The 15,545-nt window shown below is 35.2% G+C and overlaps 1 protein-coding gene across 1 annotated transcript in view; it reads left to right on the forward strand.

Annotated features, from left to right (window-relative positions):
* Nucleotides 1-15,335, forward strand: part of LOC106691997 (5-hydroxytryptamine receptor) — a gene marked incomplete at its 5' end in the record, with an annotated part of 16,591 nt that extends 1,256 nt beyond the window's left edge. The window contains 2 exon segments of the mRNA XM_014437904.3: nt 3,375-3,543; nt 12,188-15,335. Coding sequence (XP_014293390.3) covers nt 3,375-3,543; nt 12,188-12,765 — 747 coding nt within the window.
* Nucleotides 15,336-15,545: the final 210 nt, after the last annotated feature.

Here is a 15,545-nt window from a genome sequence, read left to right on the forward strand (position 1 = left end):
TCAGATGATCGAGTGTATATATAAAGATGTACTGAACCAAATAAAGGCAGTATGTTACAGCGGTTCAAGCGTGTCAGATCTTATTCCTTTTTCTCTTTTTTGACATTTTGCTTTCGCCGATACTTAACTGGTGCCTAAACCCGGGAACTTAAGATACCTAAGTCTAGAAGAATTTTTTTTTTCATTCTTCTCTTTGAATTATGACCAGTAACGGAACAGTGAGAAAAGCAGTTCAGAGCCTAGAGAATATGAACCAACCTCAAGCTGCAGTCAACCAAACTTTAGTAGCAGGCAGCCCACCTCCGGAGGAGATTCAGCCATTGCCACATGTTTCTTTAGCGCAATTTCATGCCACAACGCCAGAATGGATTAAGGTCCGTACGGCAACTGCCCAGGACCTGAGAAAGGCTGTGTCGGACCTAGAAAAGTTCACGGGAGAGACCGGAGAATTAAATTATTTTTTAAAAGGGGGCGATCGCCTAATGGGGCGAATAGAAGCTAAGATGTCGGAGGATCTACTGGACAGCGAGGATGCAAAAGCACTGAAAGCAGCGGTAGTCTGCCGAGTAAAAAGAAGTATCCTAAATCAGATTCAGTCAGATAAAGAGACCCCCTGGAGGGCCATCAAAGAAAGATTCAGTCATTAAAGAAGGCATTCGGAGGAGGAAGGTGGACCCCAGAGGAGGATATATTCATGATGTTTAAAGAAACGAAAAAAACGAGTCAGTCAAGTGGGCAGTATGCCGCAGAACTCCTGGCACGCTATAACAGAATTCAAGATAAACTCAGCGAGATGATGGAGACAATCCAAGTACAAGGTCGGATGAAATTCCTATCCATGGTACTGAAGATTCAGTTGGCAAAAGAACTGGGGAAGAAGGAGAGAATGCCAAGAGACCGCTCGTTTGTGGAATGTGCTCAAGTTCTCATGGAAACAAGCGCTAGAGAGGTGTGGGTCTGAATGGAGATAGAAGAGCCAGGGTGGACCCGGATAGAATACCAACGGCCCAGAAACATGCCCTACCATTGGAGAAGTAGAGAGGTAGCAACCAAGAAAATAGAAGAAGCCTAGCGAAACCCAGAAACAATAGTCGGTGGGAGGACCGCAAGTGTCATGGTTGTGGAAAGATTGGACATTTAGTGGCGCATTGCCCGCGCACGAGATTCCTTGAATGCGGAAATGAGGGATACATAACCAAACAGTGCCCATACATGTACCGGAGAAGAGATGTGGGTCGGGGTGAACCAATGAAAATCAACGCCCAACAAATACAGGAGAAGCCACCTTAGGTTGTGTAGATCTTCAGGCGAATCCACGGAAGCATCGGGAACGTAGGAGACCGAAGCAGACTGGAGAAGACACCTACCACAGATGCACTGCTAAAAGATTTACAAATTGACACATTTACATAAAAGGAGTGCAAATGGGTGACCATAATTGAGCTCTTCATTAAGGCGGCAATGGCGCACCAGGTGCAGAACAGGTCTTCGGAAGCAGTGTTGGCAGCTCTCCGCTTGTGGTTTCAATTCTACGGAGTTCCGGAGCACATCTCATCGGATTCTGGCAGAGAATTTGACAATGCCATGATTCGAAAGGGAATGAAGAACCTCGATGTAATATGGCATCTCAACACACCAGGGCACCCCAAGAGTAGAGGAGGCATAGAGCGGCTTTATGGCACGTTGAGTGACCATTTTCGATTATATTAGGTCGACCAGGGACTGGAACTGGACGTGGTTATGTCTAAGGCGATTGCATCTTATAATCATTCCATACATGCAGTTACGTATAGGTTAATGTCAGATGATCGAGTGTATATATGTAAAGATGTACTGAACCCAATAAAGGCAGTGTGTTACAGCACTTCAATCGTTTCAGGTGTTTTTCATTCTTTTCTTTTTTGACATTTTGCTAATATAAAATTATATTTTATAGATTAAAGATATTCATAAAACTTCATAAATGGATTTCTTACCGTTTTGAAATACGGTGGTTTGGGAAAAAAATCAATTGATTATAACTTCTCACCTAAAATGCTTCATTACGAATGTACTGCATAATAGGGGTTCAAAATGGCTACCTGCCATATAATAGAAAAGAACCGAGGAAAAACAGTTTTTAGTATACTTTTTTTTAGCACAAATAATGTAAGTAATGTTGACAGCGAAATTTACAACGAGCGTGCACTTATACACAAACAAACAAATCAGATTAAATACACAATATAAGTTAATTATCAGCTTTCACATTATTGAGAAAAGTTATTAGCCTATTTTTCGACCTGCTTTTTTATTTTTTATCGATGCTTTTTCGAAAAATGTCTGTGGTCCTCCACTTGCTGCTATGGGAACTACTCAGTTTAACAACCTGGTAAAGACAAGGCATGCATGCTCAAGGAATTTTTTGGGTTCCTAACGACATTGTCAAATGTTTTATTGGAAGTAAGGTTAAACAGTGAACTAATTTTAGCTAATCATCGTTCGTATTGTTTGTTTATTTGACTTCTTCACATGCAACCTCACGTAAATGAGCAACGTCTTATTAAGCCCTAACCTTTTTTCAAGAAAGAAGCATATTTGCACCAACTTTTCATTACGACAAGCTAGCCTACAAAAGTGTATGAATAACTATGAAGGCATTACCCAAACGCAGCCAGGCTACTATACTGAAAACAAAGTGTATACCCAAAAATACAAAAGTATTTAAAAACATCAAAACGAAATTCGACAAATTTTTTAAACCCTTCTTAAAAATTAGATGTTGGAATTAAATTGATTGATCATACTCGTGAGACATGAAGGTACATGGTCAGTAAATTCCACGATAATTTTTTTCCTAAGCAATGAGATGCGCTCAGAACGAGAAATAAATTGTAACTAATAAAGTTTTTCCTCAGAAGTAATGATTTTTAAAGTTTTTGCCGTCGTATTAACTCACTAACAAAGTCTTAGGATTACTGTAAAATATCTTGTCGATATCCCTTCATAAAATACTTATAACTTTTATTTTTATCTATTGACGATACATAATAAATACATAGAGAAACTGAAAGTAAGATCGTGTTGATCAGTCATAGTCATAACGACACAATTTTTCGCCAATTATTTACAATTTATTTATTGGCACGTGATAGTATCCGCAATACTCAGACATTCTATGAAACCACTCCGCCTTCTAAAGTATGCCGTAGGCCATATTAGTCGAATTTTCATTGTCTCAAATCGAACTCACTAAAAATTTTATTACAGTTTTAGTTATTATTTTGTCTGATAATAATTTTCCTTTTAATTTGATTTAACTGTTTTTAATTTGATTGAGTGTCTGATATTTTATCAAGAACTTGATATGTCAGCTTATTATGGTTTGTTTCCAGCTTTTTGCTACTGCTTCTTCATTTTACCTACCTCTGTTGGTCATCCTGTTCCTGTACTGGAGAATTTTCCAAACAGCTAGGAAGAGGATAAGAAGGAGGTTCCAGGCGACAGCTGGAGGAATGACCCAGAGAGCAGGTCGCCGTCCTCCGCCTGGTGGTGTAATTGCAGGTATTGTATGATTATTATTTAGTTATAGTTCTTTACCTTTGTTATAGTACTATTATTTATTTAAATATCGAATAAAAAAAGTAATCTACAATTGTTTTTATTTCAAATTAATCAAATTCACATTAAAAATTGGAATTAAAAAATTGTTTTTTTGTTTTTTTCTGGAAAAGCTCCTTTTACTGCATATGCTGATTTTAAGGAGATCTAAATAACATCAATTCATGATTTCTTTTATTTATTTTGGACATTTTCTCAGATAATTATTAGCTCCTAATTATCTATTTGCTACTTCTGTTTTTACGGACTTATACGGACACTAAACCTAACCTAAAAGGTAATTATCACCTAGCTTTTGCTTTCTCTGAGGTACTCCTTAAAGTGTGGGTTGAGAGATGTAAGCCATTTTATTTTAAATAAAAATTAGCTTACTTGACAAGAAAATTTGCTGCAATTAGTTTAATTTTTTATGGGATAATATGTGTACGTTACTAATACTACATTATTTCCATTAATGTGTTTTAAACCTGTAAATAAAATAATATTTTCCTCTTATCCATTCAATTTCAAATTTGAAATCCTTTTATCGTTTATGTTTATTCGCTTTTCACTACTAATACTAATGTGAATGCCGATTTGCCATTATGAAATGGCAGGCAAAGTTCTTTTTATTTATTATATCTTAAACTTTCCTAATTCACATTCAAACCTTCTCCTGAAATGAGTACCTTTTTTTTTTTTTTTTTTAGATCTAGTTCCAGAACTACGAAAAGGAGACCTGCTACTCCTTACACTTTGTAAGTTCCGTCAACCCATCGGATGCTTACCCGTTGGTTCAGCTATAAATGGCACATAAAGGAATATTTCAAGACCAAGCCTCTAAATTACGTTGGACCGATTAAATTTTTTTTTTATCCTAAAACTTTTACATCAAGCTGTATTAGTTTTTTTATTTTTACCTCCTATACTAGAAAAATATCTTTATTTGGCTTTCAAGAAAAAAAATATCACTAACTGATATTGATACGTCGTGGAAATTTATGATTTCTCATCGGGGCTAACGATTTTAGAATATCTTTGGCTGTGAAGCGATCCCCTTAGATGAATGCTACAAGAAATGCTTACTTGGAAGAAGTAGAAGAGTAACCTATAGGAGATAAAGCTCTTGGATGATAATAGGGAGTGATGCGATATTAGTGTAATGGTCTGTGGCCTAGGGAGAGTCAAAGACAGCAGTCTACTGGAAGGAGCCCCTTTCATGTTGTAGCTGTCACTAAAGCAGAAATAAATGAACTTCCTCCATCAGATTATAAATCACTGAATATACCCCCTCCCTTACTCTCTGTCACTATTCGCTCCAGCATATTTAAGGGTCATATTTTCACTTATTATATTACTCATTATCTGTTAAAAAATAAAATAATACATATATAATTTAATTTACGATAATTAAATTATATATGTATTATTTTATTAAAGAATAAAACAGGATACAAAAATGACTCGCATGGTTTCCAGTAACAGAATGCCTTTATTGGGACCAGAACATCTCTTTTTCTCTCTCTATATATATATATATATACATATATATATGTCAACTGCTTTCATGCTCAGACCATAACTCCCCCCCCCCGTATAATAACGTATATTAAAAAGAATGCTAATAACTATTTACAATAAACTGTAGACAGTGACCAATAGAGGTACAGTCCTCGTAAACCCGCATCATCATCATCTGTGGCGCTACAACTCTTGCAGAGTCAAGGCCTCCCGCAACTTCGTTCGCCAGTCCTCTGTTACGATTGCCGCTGCTCTCCAATTGTGGATTCCCAAGATAGACCTGGCATTCGCTGCCATTCCATCGATCCATCGAAGCCGGGGTCTTCCTACTCTCCTTGTCCCATACATCCTTTCGTCCAGGATCATGCTAGGAATCTGATCCTGGGTCATTCTTAATACATGACCTGCCCACCGAAGCCGTCCCACTTTGATCACCCTTGCAATATCCGGGTTCCTGTAGAGATCTGCCAGTTCAGCATTTGTTCTCATCTTCCTGATCCCATCAGTACAAACCGGGCCATATGTATTTCTGCTTTAATGTCATTATCCGCGTTTCCTTGCGATCCAAGATAGCTGAACTCCTTCACCCTTTCAAACGAAAATTCTCCTGTTATAGTATGTGATGGTTCGTTCACATCTAGCTGTGGGCCTGCGTGCATGTATTTGGTTTTTGTTTCGGCTTTTTTTTTTTCTCTCAATTTTCTCGTAAACTCTGTTATATAAAAGGGAAAAATACATATACCAATAACACTGTAAAAGCTCCTAGCGTTTGCCTAAAGTTAACGCTATATACATAAATTACATGAAAACATCAAAGAAAAGAACTCCTCCTACAATAACATGAAAAAGGTAAATGAAAAAAAAATAAATATTTACAAAAATCACAAAACTAAAATAAGAAAAGTATATAATAAATAACCACAATTCGTCTAATATAATCTAGTGGAGGCGATATAAGGACACTCCAGTGTCTTCTATTTTGCCATTCCTGGAAGTTTTAACTGTCGGTTGAAACGCGTCATAGGTTTCCACTCCCTTTTCTAGCTAGTTTACTGGTAGTGTTGAAGTCGCTCTGTCCCTCCACGGCTCTTTGGGTCTTAAGGTGCCACATCCCTTCCAGTACTATCATTTTCTCTATTATGTAGCATCATCAAATTCTCTGCCATTGTCGGACGATATCCTGTCTGGCACGTCATAGAATTGGAACCATGTCCGAAGGGCTCGTAAAACTGCCTCTGCTGATCTGTCCTGTACTAGGTATGCCATCGCCACCTTATTGAATATATCGAATACCGGTAACCCACTTATAACCTTTCTCCGTAAAAGAGTCCACATGTATGTCGCTGCGCGGCGTGTTCACGGTTAAGAGGAGTTCCCCTTTTGAGTTTCACGGGGTGGGTGTTTATCATATTTCGTCCTTTGGTACACCTCGCAATTCCCAAGGATCTCCCGGATTGTGTGTTTTATTTGCGCCGCAATGCTTGTAAAATCTCGTTCAGCCCGCGATGATTCGTTTTGCCTTGATGATATGCCAGGGTCACCTCCTTTTGATTTTCCGTGTCCCGCAAAGTCTGTACCATCAATGTGCATCTAACAAACGATTGATCTATCCCGATCTTTTCCCATACCGTCGCGTTCCTGTCATATAAATGGTGGGTCTTACCGGCTTTGTGTGCTTTAGTTTGCAGACTTGGTCCTCTCTAACAATCTGTTTTAACCAGATCGTCATAATGGAAATACTACAATACTTTCTATGTTCCCAGTGGTTCTTGTCTTCCAAAAAATTGCCGTCCCTTATCATTGATGGTCTCCTTAAGTACTTCCATTTCCGTCGGATTCTAATATTACATTTCTTACCAATATTCTTTATTCTAGCTCCTAGCTTATCTGAAAGATCACAATTAATCATCACCTGATAATTCCTAGGCATCCTACTCCCTACAAGAATTGTTAAATTGTCCCCATGAGGTTCCCACTTATCTAGTTCTCTATTTCTATCTCTACCTCCCCCCCCACAATGCATGGCCCACCCAGAGTGATTAATTTACTTTTGTAAACTTGTACCTGGAGTGCCCCCCCCCCTGAGCCGCTCAGTTTCTCCCGAACTTATGTAATGGTGTTTGAGCTTTCCGTGTCCACCAGACAGCTCACACCTCCCTTCGCTCGGATTATAGGCAGACTGACGTGCTCTCGTTTCACTCTCTGCTAACATTCTTCTTATAGATCTCACGTGTCTTCCTTCCTCCATGAGCTTTCTCGGTTCATCGGCTCACTTGCGTTCATTGGTTCATCCACTTTATCTTCAAATTCCATATTACTGAACATAGAAGTAGGGAAATTTAGTATATTAATTTCACTTATTTTTACATGGGATATATAGTAAGGAGAATTATTACAATAGTGCAAAATTTATAATTTCAGTTTCCGACGGAAATACATGCTTTGAGTTTCCCTTAGTCTCTCAAAATGTTGTGTGTCTGTGAGCAGGCTAGCTGAAAAATGAAAATCGTACAAAACTTAAATTTAATATTTAGGGTACGTTTATAGTCTGGGATGTTACAGCAACCTTTCTCTTAAAATCGACCCCCGGGAAGTGCTTTTTTAACACTTTCAGGATTTTCTCGAAAACGGCACCTACAATTTCGATTTATTTAATGAATATAAAATCAAGTAAGCTTTCATATCAGATAGGTTTTATCCTTATTGAAATTTTCTGATGGGGCTTAAATGCGTAAGTTTTAAAAACTATCCTCTGAAGTACCTTAATTTTTTCATTTTAAATAAGTAACCTTCTTACATTTTTAGTAACAGTGAAAAATGGTTAACTATAAACTAAAAAAGGATTTGATTTCTAACTAAAGGAGATAAAAAGAAAAATACTTTGTCTAGGTTGAAAATATACTTTCGGAAATACACACTTTTTTAAAGCAAAGTATTTTAGAAAAAATAATAAATAACTCATAAAGTAATAGATGTTAATGTTGAGTTACGAAAAATTAATAAATAAACAGTCTGTTTTTCAGTTTCAGCAGTTAGATATTTTTATGACACCATGTTCATCAAACAATTAATTTATAATTCCTGACAATCTATGCTTGAGCCTTTCAGTCAACAGGATGACTAACTCGGTAAAATCGATCTTAGTATTTACAATGTTGATTCTACAATTTAGGATTGAATGAATGGTCAAGAGCAGAATGTAAATTTTAGTTTAAAAATTTAAGTGTAGCGTTGTAAAATTTAATTTTAAAAAATATTATATTTTTATATCTACTACGAGAAATATTGTTAAAAGTATTTATCTGAAAACATTTGAAATTGGAGTTCGACTGTGTATCAACTGAATGGCTCATTTGGAAAAATCAGTGCGGGAAAGTATTTCCACAAGGAATAATATGGAAATACTTATTCTGAAACGAGTGAGGATTGATTTCAGCTAATAGTAAGGTGATAAATGAAAGTTGAGTAATATGCCAATCACACCAGAATTTGTTTTCAGCATAAAAGGAATAATGACAAGGAAAACCAAAACAAAATATTGGATAAATAAGAAAAATTAAAAAAAGAAAGAATCCTAATTAAGGTCCTGACTACCTCAAGTACTGGATGAGGTTAAGCTATTAATGGTGACGACCACTAGACACTGAGTGAGGGGGGTGTGGGCAAGAGAATCACAAAGTGCTGGATCTGCTTTGCTGTTCAACCGGGCCGCTAAATAAGTCGGCAAACAAAGCAAAGGATTGCCCGGAGAGCAAACTGCCCGTCTACGTGACTCGAACCCTCACCATATCCGGTTTAGGAACATATTGGATGTTCCCAGTAAAGGGTTCATCGGAATAAGCTTTTAGAATTCAGGTCGTATTTTATATTAAATGGAAAATTGAACTTGACCGCAACAAATTCAACTTGTCTGACCCGATTGATTTCAAGAGAAAATGTCTTCAATAATTGTTACATTTTATAAACAAAGGGCACATATTACTCTTTTTTTAATGGATACAGCATCGTTCTACTCAAATTTATTTTACATTCCGTAGTTCCAAATTGTATTTTCCTGTAGCTGAACAAGTGTGAAGTTGGTGGAAAAGATTAAAACAAACAAAAATAAATACATGTGTCAGTCTTGAGACTGATTGACAGTAGTGATATTTCTGGATATGAAATACTGTATTAAAATTTTTTAATAATAATAATTATTTTACAAAAATACAATAATATTTTTATTTATTTTATTTTCCTATTTAATTATAATTGTTAAATCATGTTTTATATAATTATATTATTTATTCGTGAAATTATTGTTTATATTATTATATTCAGATTATTAGTAAATGTTGATATGATTGGCCTGTGATAGCTAAAATAAGAAATGTAAATATTTGATTGAATGCTTTCTATGTATTTTACAAATAATTCGTCAATTCTTGAACCACCGTAGTACTTTTTAATGGTGAGTTTATCATTCCTATGAGCAATTCTTCTAATTCTCTGTTTGAGTAATCTTGTAGAAAATCTATTAACGGTTTAGATTCTTTTTTGGCAAAATTTATATTGAAATCTTCACTTAATATTGTTGTAATTAGATATAAATTTTCATCTTTCCCTATTAATTGAGAATCTTGTGGTGTATATGACAAACGCACCACGTGTATGAAGCATATTAAGTCTCTAATTGATTTGTTGTTAGTAATATGTAAAGAATAACACTTAGTCCGTTCGATAGTTTATATACTATTGCGTATACAGCTGGGCTGTTAGCTGCTATGTACTTCTTATTTTTTTATCCAGATTCGTTGTGTCTATGTCTGAATCACTTTGTTTTGGATATATTGCAACACCTACCGATCTTGCTTATGGCCACTATTAGATGGAAGTTATTTACTACCATTTGTCTATTATTTTCCTTCCATGTTCCAGATAACATTAAAATTTTAGAGCTTTGTATAATTTTGTCAAGTAAATCAGTTACATGTACATTTAAGCTTTGGCGGTTTGAAGCTTTTGCGGTCTCGTATTCTCTGACTCGGTGTAACATCAAGATACAATTTTGAATTGTAGCTCATTACAAAGAGGATGAAGTGGTGAACTTACCGGACCATAACTTACAGGATGCAGCTACGATTTTTAGTTTTCGAGATATATTTTAAAATCTACATTCAAAACACCTCGAGTATGCCTCCACCACTTCCTATTCATCTCCAACGCCACGAAAACAATTTACTCCCTTATATATTTTTTCTCTGATTTCTAGAATTTAGTTAAAGGAATTTCACTTCAAAATCCTATTTGAGTTTACAATCACCATGAACTTATACACTGATATTACGCTCACTTAGGACACCAAAGGATGTACTGTATAAGCACCTAAAAATACGGCTTCTAAGTTCTGGCGGTCAATTGAATCGTAAGCCTTTTGGAAATCTATATATAGCTGATGAACTACCCTGTTGTATTCCAACTTTTTCTGCAAGATGAAAAGTTTGATCAATATTTGAATGATTTCGGCTAAAACCACATTGGTAGTCTCCGATAATTTCTTCAGCGTATTGCATGATTCGACTAGTTAAGATTAGCGAGAATATTTTATAACATACTGAAAGGCGTGAGACTCCTCGACAGTTATTACGATCCGCGTTGAGCCCTTTTTGTGAACAGGAATAATGAGTTCAGAGATTCCTTCCATTCCTCAGGCATCTCCTCAATTTCCCAGATCTTGATTCCGTCCAGTGGGACATTATACACTCTTATAACTCCATCGACCTTATGGTATCCACCCTCACTTCACATCTGCAATCTATATTAGACATCCATGCTCCTCTCAAAACCCGAACCTTACGCCGTCCAACTGGCTTACTCCGGAAACAAAGGCAATGATAAAAAAAAGAGAAGCAACTAGACAAAAATTTCGTTGGACCCGCCTGTTTGCAGATTATATTCATTTTAAACTACTCCGTAATGCAATCCAATTGGCAGTTCGACGAGCTAAATCCTTTCACATTCATCACGCCCTCTCTAATGCTCCCTTTCCCAAATCCAAGTAGAAAATACTCCGAAATTTATCCCTACCAGAATCCAATAACCTCAGCTCTTTTCCGACACCTGGCGATCTTAACAACCATTTCATGTTTCATATATCTGATATCGTTCAATTTAAATTTTCACTGCATTCCCGCATGCCCACCCACTCACGGCCTTCAGACTTAAATGTAACTGCTCATCAAACCGTAGCCTTTGGTAGATAATGATCTATGAGGAATGCCTTATTCGTAGTTCTAATTCCCTTTCTATCTTCAAATCCCGTATCCTCAACTACCTTTTGTCCACCCAATTCAAATAAAGTTTATATATTTTCTGTATTTAATGTTTTCGTTTATAGTTGTAAATGTATATATTATCAGAAATTGTATCTTTTCATTTATTATTTTTAGTTTAATTGTAATTGCTTACCTCGTCATATACAGGCATTATTAACAGAAAAACGTCGGGCAAGAGCGAGGTGGCACCGAACAAGATATCCCTCGGACAAAACTCATTACAATAAATTGACTAACAGACTAAAAGCAGAAATTAGAAATACAGAATACAACATTTCCAGAACTTAACAGAAAACTTAAATACCACTGACAAATCATTATGGAGAACTACTAAAAAGCTACTAAAATACAAATCTTTCAACCATCCACTTCTCACTGAAAATAAGACTTGGACACGATCAGATGAAGACAAAACTCAAATGTTCGGCGAATACCTCTTCAAAACTTTTAACCCCCATCCTGATATCCTTAATCCAACCCATCTTGAACATGTTGAAGCAGAGATTACAATTCCACTCCAAATGACACTTCCTCCTAATGCCTTTCATCCTTCAGAAATAATGAACATCATCTACCAATTACCTTTTAAAAAAGCTATCACAGCACACATTCTGAAACAGCTCCCTCGTAAAGCCATTCTATTCCTTACCTATATCTATAATGCTACACTCCAATCCACCTATTTCCCTGACCCTTGGAAAATGTCTATAATAAAAATGTTTCACCCATTCATTAATGACTTTGTAATTTACTGGAGCTACTTTCTGTTTCAGGATTGTGCGCAGCAGGTGCTACCGGAGGTAACGGAGGGATCGCGGCAGCAGTGGTAGGAGTAATAGGAAGACCTCTCCCAACAATCTCCGAGGCTGCAACAACAACAACTACTACAGCCTTTACTAACGTTAGCTCTGCCAACACCTCTCCGGAAAAGGGCTCTTACGGGAACGGTGTGGAGGCAGACCCACCGACGGTGGATCTGGCCTCCAGCTACCAACCTACCACTCCACAGCCTCCTCCCAAACAGCGCAAGAAGGAGGCTGTTGAATCCAAGCGTGAGCGAAAGGCAGCTAAGACATTGGCCATCATCACCGGAGCTTTCGTCATTTGTTGGCTGCCCTTCTTCATCATGGCCATACTTCTGCCGATTTGCAACATGTATAATATTTGTGTCCTAAACGAAAACTTCTTCGGTTTTTTTCTTTGGTTAGGGTACTTCAACTCCACACTCAATCCTATCATTTATACAATATTCAGTCCGGAATTCCGTCATGCTTTCAAGCGTATCTTATGTGGTCGTCGTGGTTCAGTGCGCCGACGCACTCGAAATCTGGGCGTTAGACACTTTCACTGAGTCTTAACCCATCGCCACCCTCCACCACAGTTTGTATAATCCACTCCTCTCTCAATCTTTTTGCGTGATTAAAACGCCACTTCTATTTCAATCTATCTGTCTGTCTTAGTTTTTCTTTTTTCTTTTTTCTTATATAAAATTAATTTTTCATTTATATTTTATTTATCAAAGGTGAGGCTATCAAATATACTCAATTAGATTTCTCTAAAATGCTATCTTACATTTTCTTATAGTATACCCTTTTCAATCTAAAAAAAAAAAAGTATTTTGGTGTATTGTATCTCATAGTTCGTTTTCGAGCAATCAAGACCTGATCTCTCATTGAAAATGGAACTCTTAAGATTATTCCTGTTTAACCCTTTACCTTTCATTCTTTCAGTAACAATATCTGTATTGGATATATATTGGTGTATTGCATTTATATATATTGTTGTATTGATGTTTCAGTGTTTTGATGTTTCGGTGTTTTGATGTTTCGGTGTTTTGATGTTTTGGTGTTTTTAGATATTACATAATATAATGAGATGGAGAGTAAATGGAAATAGAATAGCATGGTAAGAAAGAAAAGTAAACCTAAATGGCATAAATCTTAGAAAGTCAGAAAAGTATTAATCTTTGGTAGCTTCCAATTCAAATAATTTTTTAGATATATTCTGACAGAAGCACATAGAATAATAAGTGTTGTATAATTTTTAATACTATGTAATAGAAGTGTTTGCCGATTGAAATCTGCTTGAGATTCAGAGAGTTATGTATATCAAACATGTGGTATGCTTCTTAATATGCTGATTTGGTGTTGATGTGATTTTAAAAACATCATTCAGCTGAGGATGGCGATGGTGTCTAGAATAATCTTAATTATGAACCTTTTAAAACTTAAAAAGTGATGATACTATCTCATGATCATAGACATAATAATAGAACAGACTAAATTGCGCTGATAACTTGTTATATGGCGCTGATGCCATTCTGAGGCCAGGTACTCAGAACTCAGCCAATTGAACAGTTCTTGGTTACAACTTGGCTTATACTACACTATATGAAACAGTCATGTGAAATATTCATATATTATTATTAATACTAGTCAAAAATAGAGGATCACATAAAAATGAGGGTCTAACTAACATATAGACTAATACAATTTTATCAGAATAATCTTCACAATCTATCAAACAAAGAATATTTATATTATATATGCATGTGTCTTCCTTGTGTGATATGATATGCTTGAAAAAAGAATATAAAAATAGTTTAAAAGGTTACGAATTTGTAAATATCGGTCATTGTATAAAATGTATAGACTTGGAACATTAGGCATGGATTGACATGTGTATTGTATAAAATTAAACCAACTGTAAAGTTTCTGGAGAACAGTATAATACTTATTTAAGGAGTAGTGATAATAACAAATTTACCAAAAAATCTGTGATTATCTCTCACCTTGCATTTAAATGTAAATATATAAATGTATAATTATATTCATGTAATTAATATAATACTTTTTTTTTCCAAATACCATGAACCTTCCCAATACCAAAAAGTACTCGGGTCCATGAATTTATGAATAATCTACATTTTGTATTGAATATAGAACTTATGCAGGTCGTGAGTTCTCTGTTATAGTTTTTACCTGCGGGCAGGTGTGTTTGTACCATGAATGAATTATCCTATAGTCATAATGATTTTATTTATTTTAATAATTTATTCATTTATTTGTAATTTTCAAATATATTTAAACCCTAGAAACTTATGCAATACATATTTAACTGTTTACAGGTGATAGTGGTAGTGGTAGATTATGTTGAGCAAGGGGACACAAATAAAATGTTTTTACTGTTTTCTTACAGTTATATAACATAAAAGGTTCTTACTGTATTGAGAACAAAGAACACAAGCTTAGAAGTGATCAAAACAAAGGCTTCATAACAACTACTTTGCCAAACAAAAACTACTGCAACGGCTAGTGATACAATTGATTTATTCACAGTTTGCAATAGAGCAAATTCTATACTATGAAAAATGAATTTTCATGTCAAACTTTAACAGATTATAGACTTTAAAATGTTTAACTCACCCTAGACTTACTACATACAGCTTATACAGGGATCGTATGTATTGAGTATTGTAATTGTCAGTAAAAAACCAACCCTATTTTTATAAAGTACCTGATTAATGTATTACCTTCTACTATTAGATCACTTGTATGAGTAATTATAACTTAAAATAATCTCTGAAAATATTATAAATTCAATGTGTATTGCTGTGGTATTTAGCTTTTATTGGATAATAGATTATATGTAACTATTTAAAGGCACCATATTTGATGTAATTATGTATGCAATAAATAAAAATAGTCAACCCCTTAGAGATTAGTTGCCTAAAATGTGAATAACAATCATTATTGACCTATATTACAAATTTAAAGAGTCCTTGTGATAAATGATTATTTATTTATATATGAGTTATCTCATCAATATATAATATATTTTTCTGTCCTTATTTAAAATTTAGATGGTTTTATTTTATTTCATTAATGTGTAAATGTTTGTGTGTAATTGTGTATATGTATAATCCAGTATGTATAAACTGTTTATTATTATATGAAGTAATAAACAATTTTAATGTTGAAGGCTTGTTTGTATTTTATTTCTCACCTTATCATATTTGTCTTAATTATTCTTAAAAGATGAACAATTTTGGAAATCTGTTGTTGATGTTTGCTATTTGTTGACAAATTTTAACGTATCTAAAACTTCTCTATCTAAGATGGTGTGAGAGGA

This window comes from Halyomorpha halys, unplaced genomic scaffold (assembly GCF_000696795.3).
Source record: "Halyomorpha halys isolate HHAL.00 unplaced genomic scaffold, Hhal_1.1 Scaffold52.1, whole genome shotgun sequence".
Classification (NCBI taxonomy): domain Eukaryota; kingdom Metazoa; phylum Arthropoda; class Insecta; order Hemiptera; family Pentatomidae; genus Halyomorpha; species Halyomorpha halys.